Source organism: Formica exsecta, unplaced genomic scaffold, assembly GCF_003651465.1.
Source record: "Formica exsecta isolate Colony F162 unplaced genomic scaffold, ASM365146v1 scaffold62, whole genome shotgun sequence".
NCBI lineage: Eukaryota > Metazoa > Arthropoda > Insecta > Hymenoptera > Formicidae > Formica > Formica exsecta.
The window spans coordinates 110,785-131,637 of record NW_021853381.1 but is presented as its reverse complement, the minus strand read 5'-3'; the positions used below and the strand labels follow the sequence as shown (position 1 = coordinate 131,637).

The following is a 20,853-nucleotide window of genomic DNA, read 5'->3' as shown; positions in this document are numbered from 1 at the left end:
ATGATACTTAAGTATATATAAGAATATGCTTAAGCTATGATATTACAGGAATAGATCGATACGAATGATTTTTCAAGCATATGTTTTTCCAAGCACGTTCCTCTGTTGAACGGAATGTATTTAGCTTCTGTACCGTCTAATTAGAATTGCCATTAACAAATGCATCACGTCAGGAATTAACACGCAAATAGTAATATAATAATGACATGTAATAACAACGGCTTTAATATCACGGGTTCATGGCATCTGCAATCTTGGGTGTTGCGCAATATTAATTTGATGAAAATGCGGCTGTGCAACCGCCCGCCGCCGGCTTTTTAATTGCGCTTTATACGCCGTAAAAAAAATATACGCGCGTTCCCTATACGGTCATCACAGCCTTATGACGCATGTATAATATAATTTCCAAGAATGTACATGATTTCCGGATCCCACGTTATTATATCGCGGTTGATATCGCACGCGGTGCGATTAATGGAAGTACCAACGCCGCTGGCAAATCCTCCTTTACGATCGGTTAAATATTCCGGTGCAATTTGCATCGTTAAAGATGTGTAAGGCATTTTGCTTAAATTAAGATACAGCAGCGCAAACGACGTGATGCGAGATTTTCATGTCCGATCTAGTATGTGAAAAATTATACAAATTATTCGCGTCAAACTGTTTAATTTTTTAAATATAAGTTTTTCAATATGTCTTACATACACTTTCAAAAGTTTTACTATATTTTACAGTCTTGAGATTGTTTGTCAATGTTTATATGTGCGTATGATAAATTTTCTCCATATGTATTAAATACATATCTAATATGTTGCTTATAATTAATAAATATGAATTCTACGAAAATGAATTTCTGCGCTACATCCGCGCCAGAATACAGACAAGATGATAATTCGCGAGAATGAAATATTAAGTGAAAAACACCATGTATGTAAAGTGGGTAAATGGGAAAGTTTGCGCGGCTCTTTCACAGCGCAGGAGAGAGACTGGATGTCCTGTGCCGCGCCACTATCCTTGAGTTAACGGAGCGTTCCCCAAAGACCCATGTTTACAATATACATTTTTATGGGCCGATTCTTTTATGGCTCTTAATCTTAACGCGCTTAAACCGGAAAAGTTTGGAAATTGCGGTCTTTGTAAACTTCCAAGTGAGTTTTCTATCTCGATTTTTATTTCTCACTAACGTAAAAATTGGATAACTAATTGAAAAATAGCGTTTTCAGCTTTCGTGATCTTTCTATGAATCTCTGTGTGAATCGACCAATAAACTAAGCATATCATCGAAATAGAGCGAAGTCGACCGTGTATAAAATCCAGTTAGTCGAAAATTGGTTTAAGGGTTTTACTATTATATTAATTTTCCAGGATAGTTTTGGAGAACGTTTGCTCCGGCAATAGCGAGATACGTATAATTATCTACACGATGAATACATTTACTTCCCGATTTTACAATTTTCTGCACTCAATAATTCAGATTAGATTATCAATCTGTATATAGAGAGTGTGATACTTTATTTGATAAGCATACATTTTTAAAACAAAAATGACACGGAATATATATAGTTTGTTATAACATATATTCAGACCTCCAATCGAAAAAATGATGCTTTTTTCAGAAATATAAATAGATGATATAATCTTTTATAGTTAAATTTAGGTGAACTTTTTATATTAACCGGATTTTTACTTGACATATATTTAATGAAATATAATATTTAATGTCAAAGCTTCAAGACTTGTGAAAAGTTATGGTCTTTAATTGAATTATTAAAGAAAAGATTGTTCCGATTTTTAGCAAGGATTATTCTTACTGTGAATATTGTCCTATTTATGGAAATTTTATACATAAGTATGTTTCAAAGAAAAGGCACAAATTAAATCTTTTTCTCAGTAATCATTTTATATCACTTTTGTTATCTAATTGAATTTCAAAATAGCTTCCACTTTTCTTTGATTTCGATCCCCGCTATTCGCCATCATTTTTTTCTTCATGATTCAATTCTGATTAACGCGCGCGCAAAAGACGCATTATGCACGGAATCGTGCACAAGGTGGGCTTCCACAAAGATGCGTACAGGGAAGTTATTTGTGTAATTTACGGCTAGAGTGGCACTCGCGACGGATAACTGCTGCGAGGTCGCAAGCGCTGGTCTTCTTCTATTTCAAAGTGCACATTTTCAAGTTGTTGTTATGAGAATACGTCTGGCGAACGTCTTTGGAATAATATACAGTATCGTCCCGTAAAAAGGCGCGAATAAACTAATAAAAATCGGTCAAGGCAATTCGATACATTCATCTACTAAAAATTATAATCAGATAAAATAAATCGGTTAAATTTATTACATATAATAAAAAAATCTTTTTCTTTTTTTAAATAATATTATAGAAGAATATATAAATATATAACATACGATACAGCAAAATTAGTTAGAGCAAGAAAAATAAATCATGATTATTATCTTAAAATCTACTGATTTATCATTTTCGATGGTTATTTCGTAATTATCTACGCATTGAAGAGTACGATATATTTTCTTCCCATGCACGAAACATCGCGTAAACCGGCAATCTCGTAAATGTGATGAGCATTCTGTCGACTTAATTGCTGTACTCTCCTTAAATTCACAAGGCAGCGGCTTGTCGGATTCCGGGGTAGAGCAACATGGGGCGCACCGCGTACTGTTCCTTCCTTCTTTTTGTCACGAGCATCCGGTTTTTAGACGTATCGTAACGACGACATTAGTATCGCGTGCAACGGCTCGTGCAGCTTTTAACGGAGCCGAATGTTCGCGAAAAGCAGCGAGCCGACAAGATTGCGGGCGTGCACTTTGAAATATCAAAATGTAAATTAATGCGCCAAACATTACATTGCTCTTTAGTATTATATTACTTTAAATGGCATTATTAAAACGCGAAATACTATTTGATCTCTTACATGTAACGGGACTACGGGTATAAAATTTATGGCGAATATGTTTTTCGTAAACCTATTAGTCGCTATCGGTCTATTAATTGAAACTGTTACGTTATATGTAATATATCGGTAGTAAAATGTATTTATATTCATCTTTCGAAACTTGAGCGAACAGCTGGCATACGTATAAAGGACGCTTGAAATAACGAGTAAAAGCGGTGCGCTTTAGATTAATAATGCTTTCCTCGATCCCAATCGCCCACGATTTATCGGACGTATGTACCTGCGGGACACACGATATTTCCGACGCGTCGCTAATACATCGCGGAACATCATCGATAGCTCTGATATCACAAGCATTAAGTATTCAAAGAGATACAATTTTATTTTCGGTACCGCTAACAATTGATCTATGGATTTCCCGTCGCTGTGTGTTGTCGCTACTCGCATCTCACGGTGAATATTTCATCGGGATATTGTATGCCGGAAGTTAAAAGTCATGTTTCTTTTTTTCTTGTAATATTGTCATGATTTAAAAGATGTGTGATTTCTACAGATACACCAGAGTTTTTTGAAAATCTGTGCTTTTTTTAAAAAACATTTAAAAACTACGAGTTTTCATTCTGTTGAACGACATTCTGCCGCGCACACACACACGCGAACACGTGGAGGGATCTGGGCAAAACACAATTGTAAACGCTTCGAATATTTCATAAATTCGTGTTCCTTGACATTGTCATTAATTCTGTTCCTCCGCTTCTAATAATGTATATACACGTAAGTCGAGCAAATAAGAAAACTTCTTTACACTGGAAAGATTAAGATTTTGAAATCTTAATGTTACCTTGTTTTGGAATATAATTCTGCGTTTCAAAATTTATATATATCTAAAACATGTAAGATTTTATTAATATTAAAAATATATATCAAATAAAATCCATTAAATGTTTACCGAAACCAAACGAAACTAGCATTGCGTAGTTTGCAAATTTTTAGCGCAAAAAGAGATTTGATGCTATCTATTAAGCTCGTATACACGTGCAAATTTGATACTTCGAAATCGAACTATTATTCCATTAAACTACGAGTACTATAGGAATTTCAAGCTCTGTAAAGTTAAAATAATATAAATTTAAAATATGGAATAAGAGAAAGACAGAAGCTAATTGTGTGTGCTAAATAAAAAACAAAATTAATAATTAAAAAATATATATTACCCGCAAAAATATCATTTATCCGGAAACGACTATCGTTGCACTTTTTTATCGCCAGTTTCCATTCATGTGCGCGAGTTAACTTTATTCGCAGGTGAAATTTATTACACTTTTGCGATTACTTAACATCCTGAAATCGAAACGTATCTCTTTAAAACCCCGAGAGCTTCGCAAACGAGTCGAGCGGAAAATGTTCGTGCGAAAATCTCTTAATACAAACGCGGATCATGAAGTGCACACCGCGGGAAAACCCAACCCTCGAGTTCAGGATCCTATTGACTTATGGCGCTTTCGGTTTGTCGATCCGTCAAGAGGGCGGGAGATGGAGAGAGAGAGAGAGAGAGAGAGAGAGAGAGAGAGATCGAGCACATGTCTCTGTTTAATAAACAAACCCCAGTTTGATTTGCATTGCGCGCAGTCACGCTTCGGTCGCGGTGCGAATTTCAACGCGGCACAAGCTGCTCAGCACTCGCTACTCAGTGGCCACCTGAGTAACGTGAGATACCTGAACAATGACGCTGCCCTGGGACGCATAATGCGCCGGAATAGAAAGGGCTTTAAGGGACATTCCTGCCGCGCCTGCATCGCGTCGCGTCGTTGCGTTGCCGCGCCGCGCGCGATTCCAGGGTCGAGTACCGCTGTCAAGTGACAGCGTGTCTCCGATGTCAAAGCATGCCCGGTCGTCGTTATACAACGTGATCAATCCCGGCAAGCCAAGTCGCCGCCGCCGTCTCTGTACCATACCGTCTTCCTTCCGTCTTCCTCCATTCGAGCGACGAATGCAATATTGTGGCCTCGCTGCCGAGACACTCGAGATAAAACCACCCTTTCGCGCAATTCCTTTTTTTTTCCTGGTGATTTTCAAAGGTCGTGCATTCCTAGAGGATTCTTACATCCTTTTTTTTTGGAGTGTAATTTAATTTTTTACCTACGCAATTTGAAAGATTCAGCGCACGCCTTTAAATCATGCATTCATATCACACTTTGTAACACCTATAGAAAGTTTCTTCAATTTTTGAATTGTAACATACGTTCACGTATTACTATATATATATATATATATATATATATATATATATATATATATATATATATATATATATATATATATATATATATATATATATATATATATATATATATATATATATATATATATATATATATATATATATATATATATATATATATATATATATATATATATATATATATATATATATATATATATATATATATATATATATATATATATATATATATATGTATAAATTTATTATGTATTTGGTACAAATATAATCATTTGCTATAAACTTTAAAGAAATAGCAATTTAAATTAGCTGTGGTACATTTCTTCTCATACAATAATTTTTCGATAACTGAAAATTGAAGAGCCTTACCTATATATATTTATATCTTTACTCTATATATACTTACATTATATATTTATTTTATTTTATATATAGAGTACAATTTTCTACAGTGTTTCCCTCTTTTATATATCGCGCAAAATTAGTTCGCTTAATTCGACGAGAGATCGTGTCTCTCATTTCACTTTTCGTGTTCATTTCGACATTCATCGAGTCGCTTTACCATTCGTGCATTCCACGCTCACAAGTGCCTCTTCGCATTAGTCGATGGGACAAATGCGAAAACGAGATGCCGTTTCGCGGCGCGACTCAGCCACGTCGACCGGATGATCAGCAAGTGGAAACGGACGAGCACGCGTCCGGCCTGAATGAAATCGGAGGCGGACTTGTGAGCGGGTGGATGTTTATTTGAAATAGGATAGCCATGAACGATTGCGCGCTCCTGATTTCGAAACCCGAGCAAGGTGATCCGTGCATTGAACCTCGAACGAACAGCCAGCGAAAAATTTGCGTCCACTGTTTGCGGTTCGGGTGTATCGTTCGGCGACAACAATTGGCTTTGTGCGATACGAGAAAATAAGTGGACGAATCGGGACGTGTGGAATCCAATAATGAAAGCAATACCCGTTTCGAAGACTGATATGTAAAGTTCTTGACCTTTTTTTTTTTCAATATCGAATATTTATTAATTAAAAAAGAGTTTATTTTTTTTCTGAATTGTACGCACAATCATATATATTTTAGAAAGGTTTCCAAGTGTATTGTTAAATTAGAACATTGAATCAATTATTTTTACTTTCTTGCAATATTATAAAAATATGAAAGGAATGATATTCTGATATTCCTAGAATTATAGACGACACATGCCAAGGAGATAAACGAGAAGTGCGATGTCTGTGCAGTAAAGCGCTATCCGACCTACAACCTCTTATCTTGCAACCTTATCCTCGCCTCTTACTGTCAACTGCATCACCTTTGAAATCTTATCCGCCGCTATGTACAATCTTCTCAGAATTTATATTAAACAACCGACCTCTCCCCATTATTGGTTTATTCGTACGTTGTGAGGCAAAGTAGCATCCGGCGAATCTCGTAAACGTTCAAGAAAAGCATTCGATGCAAAAATCTCTCTTCACAACTCTTCACGAACGTAATTTGCTTATATGTAATATGAATCTAGGATGCCGAACGAAATGGCATCTTTTCGTTTTAGAAAGAAATTGAATTTAGCATTCGAGATGAGTCGAGAATATTTATTGTTAAATATGTTTAAATTTGAGAATAATATTTTACGTGTCAAATTATTCTGATATTTGCTTCAGGCAATTTGAACTCATGAATATTACATTTTAAACTAGATAAATAAAAATATTTATAGTAGTTCTCAATTTATAATAACTGGCATAATAAAATTATTTATAATGATTGGTATCTTCTTTCTGCGTAGTCTGCTCTTCAACCGAATTCATATGCAGAAACGGACAGTGCATCGACAGTAACAGATACTGCGACAGCGTGAACGATTGTTACGATGGATCGGATGAACACAATTGCCGTAAGTATTATTTCCACATCCAAAAAATAATCGCTCAATCATCCTACAATAGTTATTTGCATGCGTGGATTGTCATTTTAAGCTTCTAGTAGTAGTGGTACGCTGTGTGGGTGTAATTTTGACAGTTCTTTATCCTATTTACAATATGAAAAAAATTTGTCAAACGAATTAATATGGTTACACTTTTGCACGACTCACAACAAATCATTAATTCCTTTCATACGAAAATGGTTATAGTACAATATTTCTATAAACTTTAAAAAAAATATATTATTTTTATATTTAAAATGGCATGCGCATTATGGAATATTTCCTTACGATTTTAAACGTGACGAATATCTTTTTTATAATATAATACAAATGTATGAAAGGGATTAATAACAAGTAGAAATAAGTTTCATACAAAGATTATTCTCTTAGCATACACATTATGAATTTACGAGACCTATACGTAACGATAAAAGTATCTTCACATGAAATCGTTATATATAATACTGACACACGTCCTCGCACATACCAGCGTTATTTATCGCCGGCTAACATTGCACGTCACCTCCGCATGCGACTGTGCCGGAACTAATCGCGAATGGGCCTCGACGTATTACGATGAACTCAATAATTATAATAGCTATGACAATAACAATAGCGTGCTCGGAAAAAGAAGGATCGTGGTGGTTAGTGGTGTTGCTGTTGCCAGTGGTGGTAGTAATGATAGTGATGGTGATGGCGATGGTGGCGTTCTTCGGCCCCGCATTTAAGGCCGTTGCACCCTGTGGCATCGACATTCGTTTTCCCTCCTCTTTTAACCCCATCTTTGTCAACCCTCTCTTTCACAACCACGTCAGTTTATTATTTCCGTTGTCTTTTGCGAAGGCACGCTTCGTGGCTGATCCGCCGTGTTCAACCACGTGCATCACTAATTACACCCGGTCGTTACGGCCTAATTTTTTTAAGAGCCGAGTTTGAGAAGAATTACGAGGATGTACAGACTGCGTACAGTAACACTGAAAACGAAATTCCGTTTTAAAGTATCTGTACCAAAAATTAAATCATCTGAAAAAATCATCATAATATCTGAAACCTGAAATCATAAGAAAGCATTTTTATATCCGCTCATATTACAATGCAAAATTACAAGTGTATTCGGGCTTGTATGTATTATTTTGTATTTGTATATATTATTTTGTAATTTATGTACAATAATTTATGTTACAAATATTAACATTGTAATCACAATTTTCATGCGACAATAGTCCATTAGCGGAAATAACCGTAATATAGAACAATACGTTTAGTGACGCGCACTATGATTATACAATTATTACAACATTTAAATGTTTATTGTACGGAAACTACTGACAGTAATTAATCTCAATAGCATGAGCGCGCATCAGTAGAATTGACAGCCGATCGAATTCTTATTCATCCTGTAGCATAACTCATCGTACTTACATCATTAGCGGCGTTAATGCCGTCGAGAAACGCGAGGGAGAGGTAAAAAAAAAAAAGAGAAAAGAACAGGGGAAAATGAAACACGTTGCGTCCCCCGCCGGAAATCCGGGATGGCCCCTTGTCGAACAAGATTTACTCGCGTTTATTAATCCGCCCTAATAACCGGCCGCAATTTTAATCCGACGTTAATCTCCACGGGCCGTTGACGTTGAACGTCGGGTCCGGCCCTTCCGTCATGCTCTGCCCCAGAATTTCGCATTTTCACCGTTTTAATCCAATTTTGATTCGCGACAAGAGCGTCACGCCCGCCCCAAACTTCCCCGAAAAACGGCCCGTCGCGAAATCGTGCCAGACCACTCGCGAGAGAGTCATCATTCCCGCTAAATCCTTGCGCGAGATTATATTTGTTTCTCATTGTCCGAACGTCGAGACGTTATGTAACTTGTCATTAAGCGGATAATATTTTACGGCTTATTTAACGGATCTAAAAGTTTTAATGATTGTAATAAATTTATTACTATTACATAAGATTTTATATACTTTCTCATATACATTTTTTTACTGTCACGACGAAAATATTATACATTTATATTATATCATAATTATCTTGATGAATTCAAAATTAGTTTAAAATTACAGTCTTTTTAGGTAAATCGTTAATTTCTCAAATGCATATTCTCGCATCTGGTACATCGCTTTCAGATTACCCGGATATTTACGAGAGAGAATATTGCCGTGGGGCACCGAGTGAACGGATTATTGAACTCGCGGCTCGTTTGCAATTCAATCGTCAAATGGGTGAGGCTTCAGGGCAAACCTTGAACCTAAGATGATGTCAGAAATCGCAGAATCTCCCGCTCTCTATGTCGTTTTATCAAGCGACTCACGACTCCATGTCTCATTTTCGCTTAGAGTCATCAGGATGATCTAATCTTGTTTTTCTAACCAATTAAAATAAAAACTAAATCTTCTAGTGTGCTAAATTACAGCAAAATCATGAATCTTATAATCTGTCGTATCAATTTTCTGCGAAAAATTCATATTAAATAAATTTTTTATAATCGATAGCTGTTACTCGATTCGACGACAATTAAGTGGATTTAATCGAAACTTTCGTAATTTTATACCGTCATATGATTCGGTGGCGCGATGAGAATTATTTATTTTGCATCGCGGTTTGAACGCTGATAAAGTGCCATTTTATTTTTCCGTAATTTTTTAATTCTGATTTTTATTGCTCTCTATTTTTGAAATAACCGATTAATTTTTCTACACTGCCGGAATGCTTCAGATCGCAATGAATATTTCTGTAGGTGAGACCAAATACGAGCAATCGTGCAAAATATCATAATAAACGATACATTAAATACCTATTTATACTGTTATTCCTGTTTTCTCTCTTTCCAAGCTTTCAGTTTATAACAATTTAATTTAACGATTAATTTACGACAATTTAGTATTTTTTAGATAAATGCTGAAATTTTTGTCGCTTTTATTGTGTGCTTTTCACACTTCACTTTAATCACTGTTCTTTATGATTTTTGGCAACTTATATCTATCTATGTCCACGTCTGTATTTTCTCTACGTGTATTCATGTAATAACAATCATCGACATGGATAAATGTAAAGGCGATTGTTGGAAGTCACGCAATGTTCTTTTGCGACGATTAGGTATTTTCAGGTTCTTTTTCTCTCGTAAACTAATTGCTGCCGTAAATTAGAATACGGTGGAAGGTACGACACGATTGACCGTAACTCCTTGTTCATTTATAATCTCTTCCATGAAATTTCCTCAAGTGCGTGCTAATTAATGGCCTAGTACTTAACGCGTTTCGCTCGGCCACTAATTAATTCTTCAAGAAGCTTCTTTTATATTATCTGACATTATCGTGCTATGGTTTTACATTGAAATTATATCTTTCACTTAGAAATACATTAATCTGATATTAGATCTGTTTTCTTCGACTGCACACTTGGCTCGAAACAAGCATATGAATATTTAATCTTTGGAGGGAAAAAATAGGAAAAAATGTTATAGAAAATTTTTAATGCAGCTAAAGTAGAACAGATCTTTTTAAATGAAATTTTTAATTGTTATATTGCTTACTCGCTTTTTCCTTGCTTATGGAAGAATCTAATTCTATAAATCTCTATTTTTTTCTTCAACATCAACCAGGAATGCAGCTTAATTTACTTGCCGGAAAATTGTTAATCATTGTCGGTAATCATTGTGCTTTCTTCGTCGTTTATGTCTCTGTGTTACGTCTATTCGTCAGTTTATGTCTAATCCTCGTTAGCACAGTAAACGTCATTCTCAGCTGTGCTTGTACGTGTCATCTCTCGAATTGACCCGCGTCAGTCGGGTCATCGTGCCGTTGTCGGCGACATAAATTTTCCCAAATTAGCCTGAATGCAATTCTTACAGCCTGCAGGGAAGACCAGTTCGAATGCTCGCCTGGTTATTGCGTGTCCTTATCACGACGCTGTGACGGATATACGGACTGTAGTGGTGGAAGGGATGAACAAAATTGTCACAACATGAGTACGAATTATCACTATTTACTCCAACGAGCTGCGAAACGCCACACTCGCGCCGAGCATGTAAATCAATTACTTGGGTTGGAATCATGTTGTCGCGCATGCGTGCACACTAAGTGCCCTTTTAATAAGGACAAGAACTTGTTTGACTTGTTGATCCACTTAAAAAAAGAAAGAATATTGTGACATTCTTTTCTTGCTACATCTGGATGTCAAACTGCATGTATGTTGTAGGCAAACACGGTAAACGATGACACTCCAATGTATTATAGGCAAATATGGTCACTGTGAGATTCCAATGTCAATAGTTACGGAAACACGAAATATAATTGAAAAATTTAAACGTTTATTTTATTTTATTTTTTTTTGTCATGAAGCTTTACGAAAAAATATAGAATTTGATCAAATTTTGAGAGCATCAGTCTCGTGTTTTCGCGTTTGTATGACCGCATTGCAATATATACGCGTGGCAATATACGCGCATAGATACTGTAACGTTTCGCAACACATACACACACACACACATACACACATCTTGGCAGTGAGAGGTAGGTATAAATTTTATTGCATCTTTGGATAATATGTCGAAAGACTACGTATGGCACGCGCGAATTTTCATTCCACGACTTGAACGGTGCCTGCACAGCATAAGGTCTGAGTTTCTCGCATTTTTAACTCATTAGGAAGTAGCGCATGATAATTTACACTGGTTACATGACAAAGTTATGGAGAAACTCGCTGGAGCAGGTTTTCGCACTTGCAATAACGCGACGGCGATTCTTGCACTTAATTATTCATGAATATGTGGTAGTGCATATAGCCGCGAATTTACTCTCCGCGAGACACCAGTCACCGGCGCGAACAGTTAACAGCGGAATAATTGTTATCCAACTGTTACGAATAAATTAATTTTACCTTAGATAACCGCGCGAAAAAAAAAAACTCGCGCGTTTTCTGGTACGATCAGATATTTTCAAAATTGGACCACGATATGAAATGTAAATATAATATTAAAATAAACTAATCGAGGTCTGATTCGTGATCGAACGGAAAAAATATTAATAAGAATTACATATCAAAAATATATGTTAAAAATAATTCGCGAATTCAACCTTAATAGTATAAATTACATAAAATTCTGCGAAATGTATTTAGAGGATATAAATCACGCTTTATCGAGTCCTCGTCATACTTCTAGTGACACATTTCAGATATCACATTTTTGTGATGCGATAAATAGCTAGTCACTTAAACATCGAGCAGACAAGTAACGCGACACAACGGCCTATATTTACCGTAGGTCAAGTGGACTTTGGCAAACAGTTTTTAATTAACTAAAAAGCGGGCTATCGAATATTTTCCAACGTGACCTGTATGCAATTGATATCGCATAAATTGAATAATACTTCAGTAACTGGTTCAAATTGCGACAATAATCAAAAAAGCTTTGACAATCAATAGCTCTTCGTTACTGTTTTGGACAGAGAAAAAAAACTTTTAACTAAATCAAAATATTGCTGGAAAAGTCACCATAAGAATATTTGTTCCGTATATTTTTTTATTGACTTATCCACTTTTCTCATATCCACTTTTCTCTTATTCACTTTCCTTTCTCTCTCTCTTTTTTTCTTCTTCTCTCTTATTTTATTTATATATAGATTTCTACTTTTTATCTTTTTTAAATAGCACGATGTCGAGCGGACGAGTTCGAGTGCGCCAGCGGTTCGTGCGTCAGTAAAAGCGCAAGATGCGATGGACGAAACGATTGTCTCGATCATTCTGACGAGTATAATTGCAACGGTATATTATTTTCTTTTTTTAATTTATACTGAGTTTAAAAGTCTTATACTGAGTTTAAAAGTTTTATACTGATTACAATATTACATTTTATTAAGTTCCGAGTAATTTTTAGAAATTATATTATTTTTAGGCACAGACAGAAATCAGAAATTTTCAATTTATAGAATATTACATTTTTTTGTTCAGCTTTCAAATACAATATTTATTATCTCACAATAAGATTATAAATATCATTTTGTAATCATTTATTTTTTTAAAGCGTTTAATATGCATTGATCATCTTGTAAATTCTACGAAAATAACATTGTCTCTTTTTTTATGACTTTATATTGTTGTTTTCAGTGACCACCTGTAGCGGGGATCAATTCCGTTGTCTGGATGGTGTCTGTTTAAGTATCGACAAACGCTGCAACGGATTCCCTGACTGCCGCAACGGCGAAGACGAACATCAATGCGGTAAGCTAACTCGTTTTTTCCTTCTCTTTGAAACGTATATTTACTCGATCGATTCTCACACAGTGAGAACGCAAATAGAATATACTAAGGATATTTCAATGATGCGGATTTCAAGAGAGAGTCCAAGTTATTTAATTCCTTTATTATCCCCAACAGTATTGTCTTCGCTGATCGTTGGCGATATAAATTGTATGTTGCGGCATGTTTACAACTAATTGTGATCAATAATCACTTTTGCACGCGCGACGATAACTCTTCCGCAATGGTACCAGCAATAAGTTGCCGCGATAAACTTGCACCGATGCTCTTTGTTAAGTGTCGGTTACCCAACGCGATTATTTACGAGCGATCGAGAGGGGCGCTTGACCTTAAACGAGCGTCAAATGCGCCTGCGAAGTTTGCCAACAAGATTGCAGACATTCTTCAATAAGCCTCGCGCATAAATTTAATAGTGATCTCATTCGAACTCGAAACTCGCGTGCATTGTAAAAATTGTGATTCGTACAGATCGATTAATATTCTTTTCAAATTTCAAGAAAAGACAACATTTCTTTTTTTTTCAATATATCTCGTCGCGGACGAAAAATTTTTTACTGCGTTGCAACGGCAAAATTTGCGAACAGAAACTGCCATGTATTTACGCTTGTACGTAATTATACATCTGGCGAGCAATTTGAAAACCCCGGCGTGTTGGTTACGCCATTGCGCCCTGTAATGCGAATACGTAAACTTAATTTCCTCCAGCACGCTTCGCGTGACTTTCGATTTACGATTTTCCACGCTGACCGAACTTTACGTCCGGCGTGCAACCCCGAAAATAACGTCTTTTCCTAAAATAGTTTAGCCAATGTTGTTGCCGCCTTATCTAATCTCGGTTTCATTGCGATTCTAAACTGGGGCGCGCACACGATCAGTCGTGTGTGAAGAAGGAATTTCATGTATTCCAATAATGTATTCAGATCCGTTGCATAATTTACACAATGTTACTAATCAATTCCTAAACGGGTTTACTTTGACTAATCGATTTTTGCGCAAAGTAGGTCCAACGTCCTTACAACGTATACGAAGCAAAGATATTAATTCTCGTTGTCAATCGAAGATAGATCAATCGCGAAGATGAAATATCTACTAGTTGATAATATTTCGTTGTGTATTAATATATCTTTGATTGGGGGAGAGAACAGATTGTTATCTCTGTTCGTAAACTTTTTACATATTTTCCCTTCATTACATATAATATACTAACCTCAGCAAAAGCAACTCAGCTCAAAACATTTCACCAGGTAAAGGTGCGAACATTCGTTTCTACCGTCCAAGTGATATATCCGTACGCTATGCAATTTATATATTTTTGAACGTTAACTGCGTCATATATCACTCATAAATATGCTATTATCTCGGTGGAATCATCTACCATCTTCACTCGCAATCAATTTGTTTCGACACGCGTCTTGGACGGTAGATTCGGAATAATAAAGGGCTTGCTTGTAAGCCGCAAGCTCTAAGCGGCTTGCTGGAGAATCACGAACGATCTTGAGGATGCGGGTGGGCTGACACGCGTCAGTGGGCAATGCATCTTTAAATGCGCATGAGTGTGGTGTATGGAGCAGGTTGCGGAGATGCCGAGTTCCGCTGTACGGACGGTCGCTGCATCGGCTACGAGTTGCAGTGCAACGGGGTGAACGAGTGTCCTGACGGATCCGATGAGAGGGACTGCGGTAATTATAACATCATTCCACCAAATCACACAAATTGCACATTCAACCGTTCTCTTTCTCTTACATATACGATACAGTACATTACACGCACACAAACCTAATTACATCGTACTTAAGTGCGTGCACGAAACGAAACATTACGAAGTACATTCAGACGTTATAGGTATAATAGCGCTTACTTTTTGCAGAATATTCCGTTACCATCGTGAAATTTTAATGACAGATTTCTTTCAATTGTGATTTAAAGTCAGTAAGATTGAAACACTTTTAAAAGAGAAACAGAGATTAATATAGAGTTGCATTATACAAAAGAATTTGTTTAGATTTCAATTATTAGGTAATATAAAAAAATATAAAATATAGAATACAAAATAAAAAATATTAAATATTAAAAATATTCGAATGATAGCTTTATGAAAATGATTAAAGAAAAATTTTAGTTGATTGTTATAGCCATTAAAAATTATACAGATTTTGTTTTCGCCAATACTTTATTATTATAGTTGAAATAAAAATCTGACACTCTAAGAGTGATATTCGACGAACTCATTCTCTATCGATTGCGCTGATTTATAAAAGTAGTTTTCAAGAATTCTTCATTTCTTCGTGATGATGTCTTTTTAATCATACTTATCACGAAATCGTGCATCGTCGTAGAAAAGTATCCATGGCGACATTACTATAATGCCAAAAAGTTCGACGCGATTGCATGGAAGTTGTGGATTTTCTACGGGCGAAAATCTATAGAACGCCGAAGGAATATGAATATGAAACCCGAAACGACGGAAAGTGTCTATCGTCTCACCATCAAGCCAACCATGATGATCGGTAAACCGATCTTGGAAGCGTTTCCGGAAGAAGCTCAACGACGGAGATTCCCAAACTCCACGCTTCAAAATTCCTCGACATACTCGACAAGAATTGCGCCCAAATCGAAAAATAACGAGCCCAACTCGTCCTCGCAGCACGACTCGAACAACGCAGAGTTCGGTCGATTTCGCAAACCTGACACGGAGAATTGCAATGACAATATCAAAATTCGTCATTTAACTATTAACCGTGCCTTGCCGCAATTAAGTTCCAATCCTAAGTTTTTAAAGTTGTCGGATAATCTTATAAGATCGTTGTTGAGATTAAAACATAACAACATTTCATTAAAAGATATTCGCTTACAATTTACCAATAATCAGAATAGAACGCGAAAAATAAAAAATGAGAATAATCTCGATCATAAACCGAGAAAATCGAATGCATTCAATTCAAACATGACAATTAATTCTTTATTCAGTTCAAAAAAGAACAGATATGCTACGGAAAAAAATATTTTTAATATGAAAAACTGGAACATTAAAATAAGAAATAATACTTTTTTTAAAAATAAAGAGAAATATTGGAACAATATTAATATGACAGAAACGAGATTGGAAAGAGAACAGAAAAAAGTTAAAAAGATACCGGCAAATATATCGAATAGAAATCATATTTTCAATAATATAAAAAGACCGCATCGCTTCGAAGATACTATTTTAAAAGCTACGAAAAATGATACCGTTACTCCACTGATTAACGATTGGATTTACAAGTTTATTACTGAAGTTACACCCACATTTCGACTGAATAATTCGACAGCTGCTGAGATTTCGAATAAGACAATTTCTGGAATGGTAACAGTAATAAACGACACTGACATTAATCGATATTTAAGCGTAATAGATGTGAATCGCACACAATCTAAAAAAACAATTTTTGCAACTGTGAGCACGACTGAAAAAATTCATGAAAATTACTCCTCGATGAAGATAGAAAAATTGCTGTATGAATCTAAGTCTCCAAATGTAGAGTTACATCGGTATTTTCCAACTATTAATCAAACCTTTATAAGCACTGACAGTATCGATAAAATATCAATAGATCCTTTGACTTCAAATTATAAATCGATTCAACAAAATCGCGATCGAGGTAAAAAAAAGTATAGCACGAGGAAAATGAGCAAGCAATCAAATAGCACTTTCGAAAGATTCTACGAAAGTAACGGAAACTCGACGGAAAGCAACGACAAGATTGATCCCGGTTTTATAAACTCCAACGAAACGCCCGGATCAATAACTATAGACGATTACGTATATTCAAAGGAATTACAAGAATCCAGGGAAATTCTGGAAAAAGCATTAAAGGATGACGTTCTGTTAAACTGGACGAAGGCGTCTTCGACGAGGGCTCCAGACATCGTCACGAGAAATGAAAACGAGTTGAGGATGGAAGAAACTGAAAAACACGGCAAACACAAGTGCAAAGATCGTCATAATGATCGTAAAAACAACAGGCCCAAGAAGGAGAAGAAAAATCACGATGCGAAGCATAAGAGAAAACCTACGTCAACCGCCGCTTGGACGGTCGACGAAACGACGAGTGTCGATTATAGCAACGATTATAGCTCAGAGCAGAGAAAGACTATGTCTTCTCGTAATGATTCAGGATATGACAAAGGTGACGGTAATCGGAATACGAGCAGTGACAAGAGCGACTGGCACCTTACTGATGAAATTACAACGGAACCTCTTAAGATGGAATCCTCTAGCGTTGATGAGTCCGTCACAGAACACCTCATAGAAGACAACACCACGGAAGGACTTCAGTCAAAAAGAAAAACGAATTTTATCACCGATGATACTACATTTCATTCATCAACAGCGTCTAAAGGAAAAAAATTTAAGAAATCTAAAATACGGATTACAACAACCACCGAAAACAGTTGGTGGTATGTTAGAAAAGTAAATAATAAAGAAGATGAAGAATTGATTAATTGTGAAGATGTTACTTCGTTTCCTGTTACAGGCGATTCCGAAAATAACACTGAAATAGGCAATTATAATATTTTTACTAACGACGATTATTTTTTCGCGTATGAAAAAATACCTACATCAACCAGTGCTATCTCATTCTTAAAAAATTTTGAGTCTAGAAAAAATGACGAACTGAGCAATATAGAAAAAAGTACAACGTATGATACGATTACAAATCAAAAAAATAAAGACAGAAATAGCACAACAGAAAAATCAATCTTGGATAAATATGATAAAAATAACGAAAGAACAAGTGAATGGTCCTGGAATAGGGAAAGTACTACACATCCTATAAAGAGGACTATCACGCACGATGCGATTTCGAATCTCGATAGTCTAGAGGAAGAAGATTCAACAGAGAAACCAATGTCCAGCGAAGACAACGAAATCGATAACGACGTCGTAGAGGATTACGAGGCCGATAACTGTAACAAGAATCAGTACGCGTGCGACAAGTACACGTGCATCGATGACGATCAAGTTTGTGACGGTATCGTAGACTGTATTAACGCCAGCGACGAGATTGACTGCGAATACATATACATGAAGAGATGGGAGGAGTACCAGAGAGTCAACGGACAGCTCGGGGAGTTCGACCCTCCGTTTCAGAATTCTATCGAGGACACGTCGCTCGACGGATGCAACCGTTATGAGCATCCTTGCGACGGCAGGTGCATAAACGCACTGAACGTTTGCGACGGCAAGGGAGACTGCCTGGACGGAACTGACGAGGAGGGCTGCCCGAACTTGGAAGGTACACCCTGTATAGAAAATAATATATCGTGGATCTCTCGATCTCCTCTTCGTCTCTGCTGTAAAAAGTTTCTCGCCTGAGCGAAACAAAAATGCGAGGTCACGTAAATGTTAAGCAAACGTGACGTCATTTTGGAACAACTTGTCATCTTTACTGTACAGAAAATGGCTTTGAAGATGTCAAAATGGCTAATATACGGATGTCTTTGGAAAATTGCCGAGATCTCTATCATGGGAAATATCTAAGAGACATTACTTTCGGGTGCTTCGTTTTTTATGTGTATTTTTAATAGGAGCAGACAGATGCTGAAAATCCACGTCATCTCTATTATGTGTAACGCAGCTTTACATTGTGTCGTCCATCTTTGCTGTAAAAATATTGCCTTCTCTATGGAGAGAGAAAAACGGCCGTAAAAGGAAAAACCCAGAAACGGCGACTTTTAAAATACAGCAACCAAAAACGATTATCTTATTTCTTACTAGATGATTGTTAGTTTATCTCTAATTCTTTTGAAACTTATTAAACTCTCATCAAAATTTTTCAAGAGGATATGCAATTGACGATTACGTAGGAATTGATATCAATGACCGCGTCAATTATCCTACATACAATATCTTTATGTAATCGCGATTAAATCGTTGATCGACCATTCAAAGCACAAATCCTCCCGGATAAAGCAAAATCATCTCATTTCCTCAACTCCATTTTTCATATCCATCGATACACATATATACTCATTCTCTTGTTTTTCATAAAGATACAGAATACATCCACGTCTCTATCATAAGTCACGGAAAGAGAAATTTCAATGACACCTTACGGAACAACTTTTGTTACTGATAAATCTATACATACCCAAACACTGTACATAATCCACGAATACGTTAAAGTAAAAAAGAAGAAGGAATGGAGACTGCCTAAAAATTTGAAATATTTTTATTTATAAAAATGTATGAAATTAATAAGGCAAACACACATATAATATGATAGTCTATTGAATAAAATATTCGATTTTATGATCCAAAAATAAAATTAGATTGTCTCGTATTCCTGCCTTCTTTTGTAATCGAAATTAATCTAACCACTTACGAAGGGCTTTTTCACGACGCTTTATGTGTTAGACAAGCTTCGAAAGAGAATCTTGTAAAAAGATCTCTTGATCGCAGAATCGCGCGTTTTACCAGAGACGCTTTTTATGTACAGATTTACGAGCTCTCTATTATGCCTAAAACTGCTTTAAATGTATCTTCGTATGTCCATAGCTTGTACATAATCTCAACCTCGAACTCGTTTGTCCCAGTCGCTCGTATAAAAAAAAATTATTTTATATTTTAATTACTGTAAATTATTTCTTTTGAATTTTGTGCTAATTATTTCTAGAGTATAGTAATTGCAATTTTTGGACATGACACAGTGATGTATATTGACTGTCATCTAAAGTTACCTAAAAATTATTTTCTACGCTTATTTAATTCGTTATAAATCGAATTACATGACCCGAGGTATCTTCGACTCCCAAAAATTTAAATTCAAAAATAAAATTAATGTTACGGCGACTGAATAACAGAATGACGCGAGCGTTGATGAAGAGGGTCTTGTTTTTGCCGGTGGCACCCTGTAGGTTTGGCCCCGTGCCCTCATATGGACTTCACCTGCAGAGATGGTTCTTGCATACCGAAGAGCTCGGTCTGCGACGGATTCGACGACTGCCCTAGGGCAGAAGACGAGCTTTATTGCGGTACATAATCATGTATACCTATATTTCATGCTATCTAATCAAAGGGAGATAGATAGAGAGAAAGAGAAAGAGAAAGAGATTGAATGAAAAAAAAAAGAGAATGAGAGAGTGAGAGAAAAAAAAAAGAGAATATATGTGCGGGCGTATGTATGTGAATGACTTGTTGGCGTGATGTCAACCGATGTTATTTTGACGTTTAACACAACTTGGGCTTTAAAAAAAATCTTTTTGAAGTGAAATACAATATTTTTGTAGCATTTTATTAGTATCGTTACGCCATTCGAACAATAACAAGTGACGCGTAGACTTTTAACGACAAACGCATAAAAATTGATTTTGAATAATTGGTGCGAATTATTTATTTGTGCACTCGTATGGTATTCGATTTGTGTATTGATAGTACAATTAAATTATTCAATGAAACACTATAAATCTATATGCAGTATTATATGTATATATATATTTTTGAATTCTAATAATTTTTTAATGTTGAATAATGC

The 20,853-nt window shown here is 35.9% G+C and overlaps 1 protein-coding gene across 1 annotated transcript in view; it reads left to right on the top strand.

Moving 5' to 3' along the window:
* Nucleotides 1-20,853, top strand: part of LOC115242726 (basement membrane-specific heparan sulfate proteoglycan core protein-like) — a 154,754-nt gene that overhangs the window by 97,940 nt on the left and 35,961 nt on the right. Inside the window, 7 exon segments of the mRNA XM_029819240.1 lie at nt 6,946-7,053; nt 10,932-11,048; nt 12,731-12,844; nt 13,187-13,300; nt 14,911-15,018; nt 15,676-18,615; nt 20,237-20,353. Of these exon segments, the coding sequence (XP_029675100.1) occupies nt 6,946-7,053; nt 10,932-11,048; nt 12,731-12,844; nt 13,187-13,300; nt 14,911-15,018; nt 15,676-18,615; nt 20,237-20,353 (3,618 nt within the window).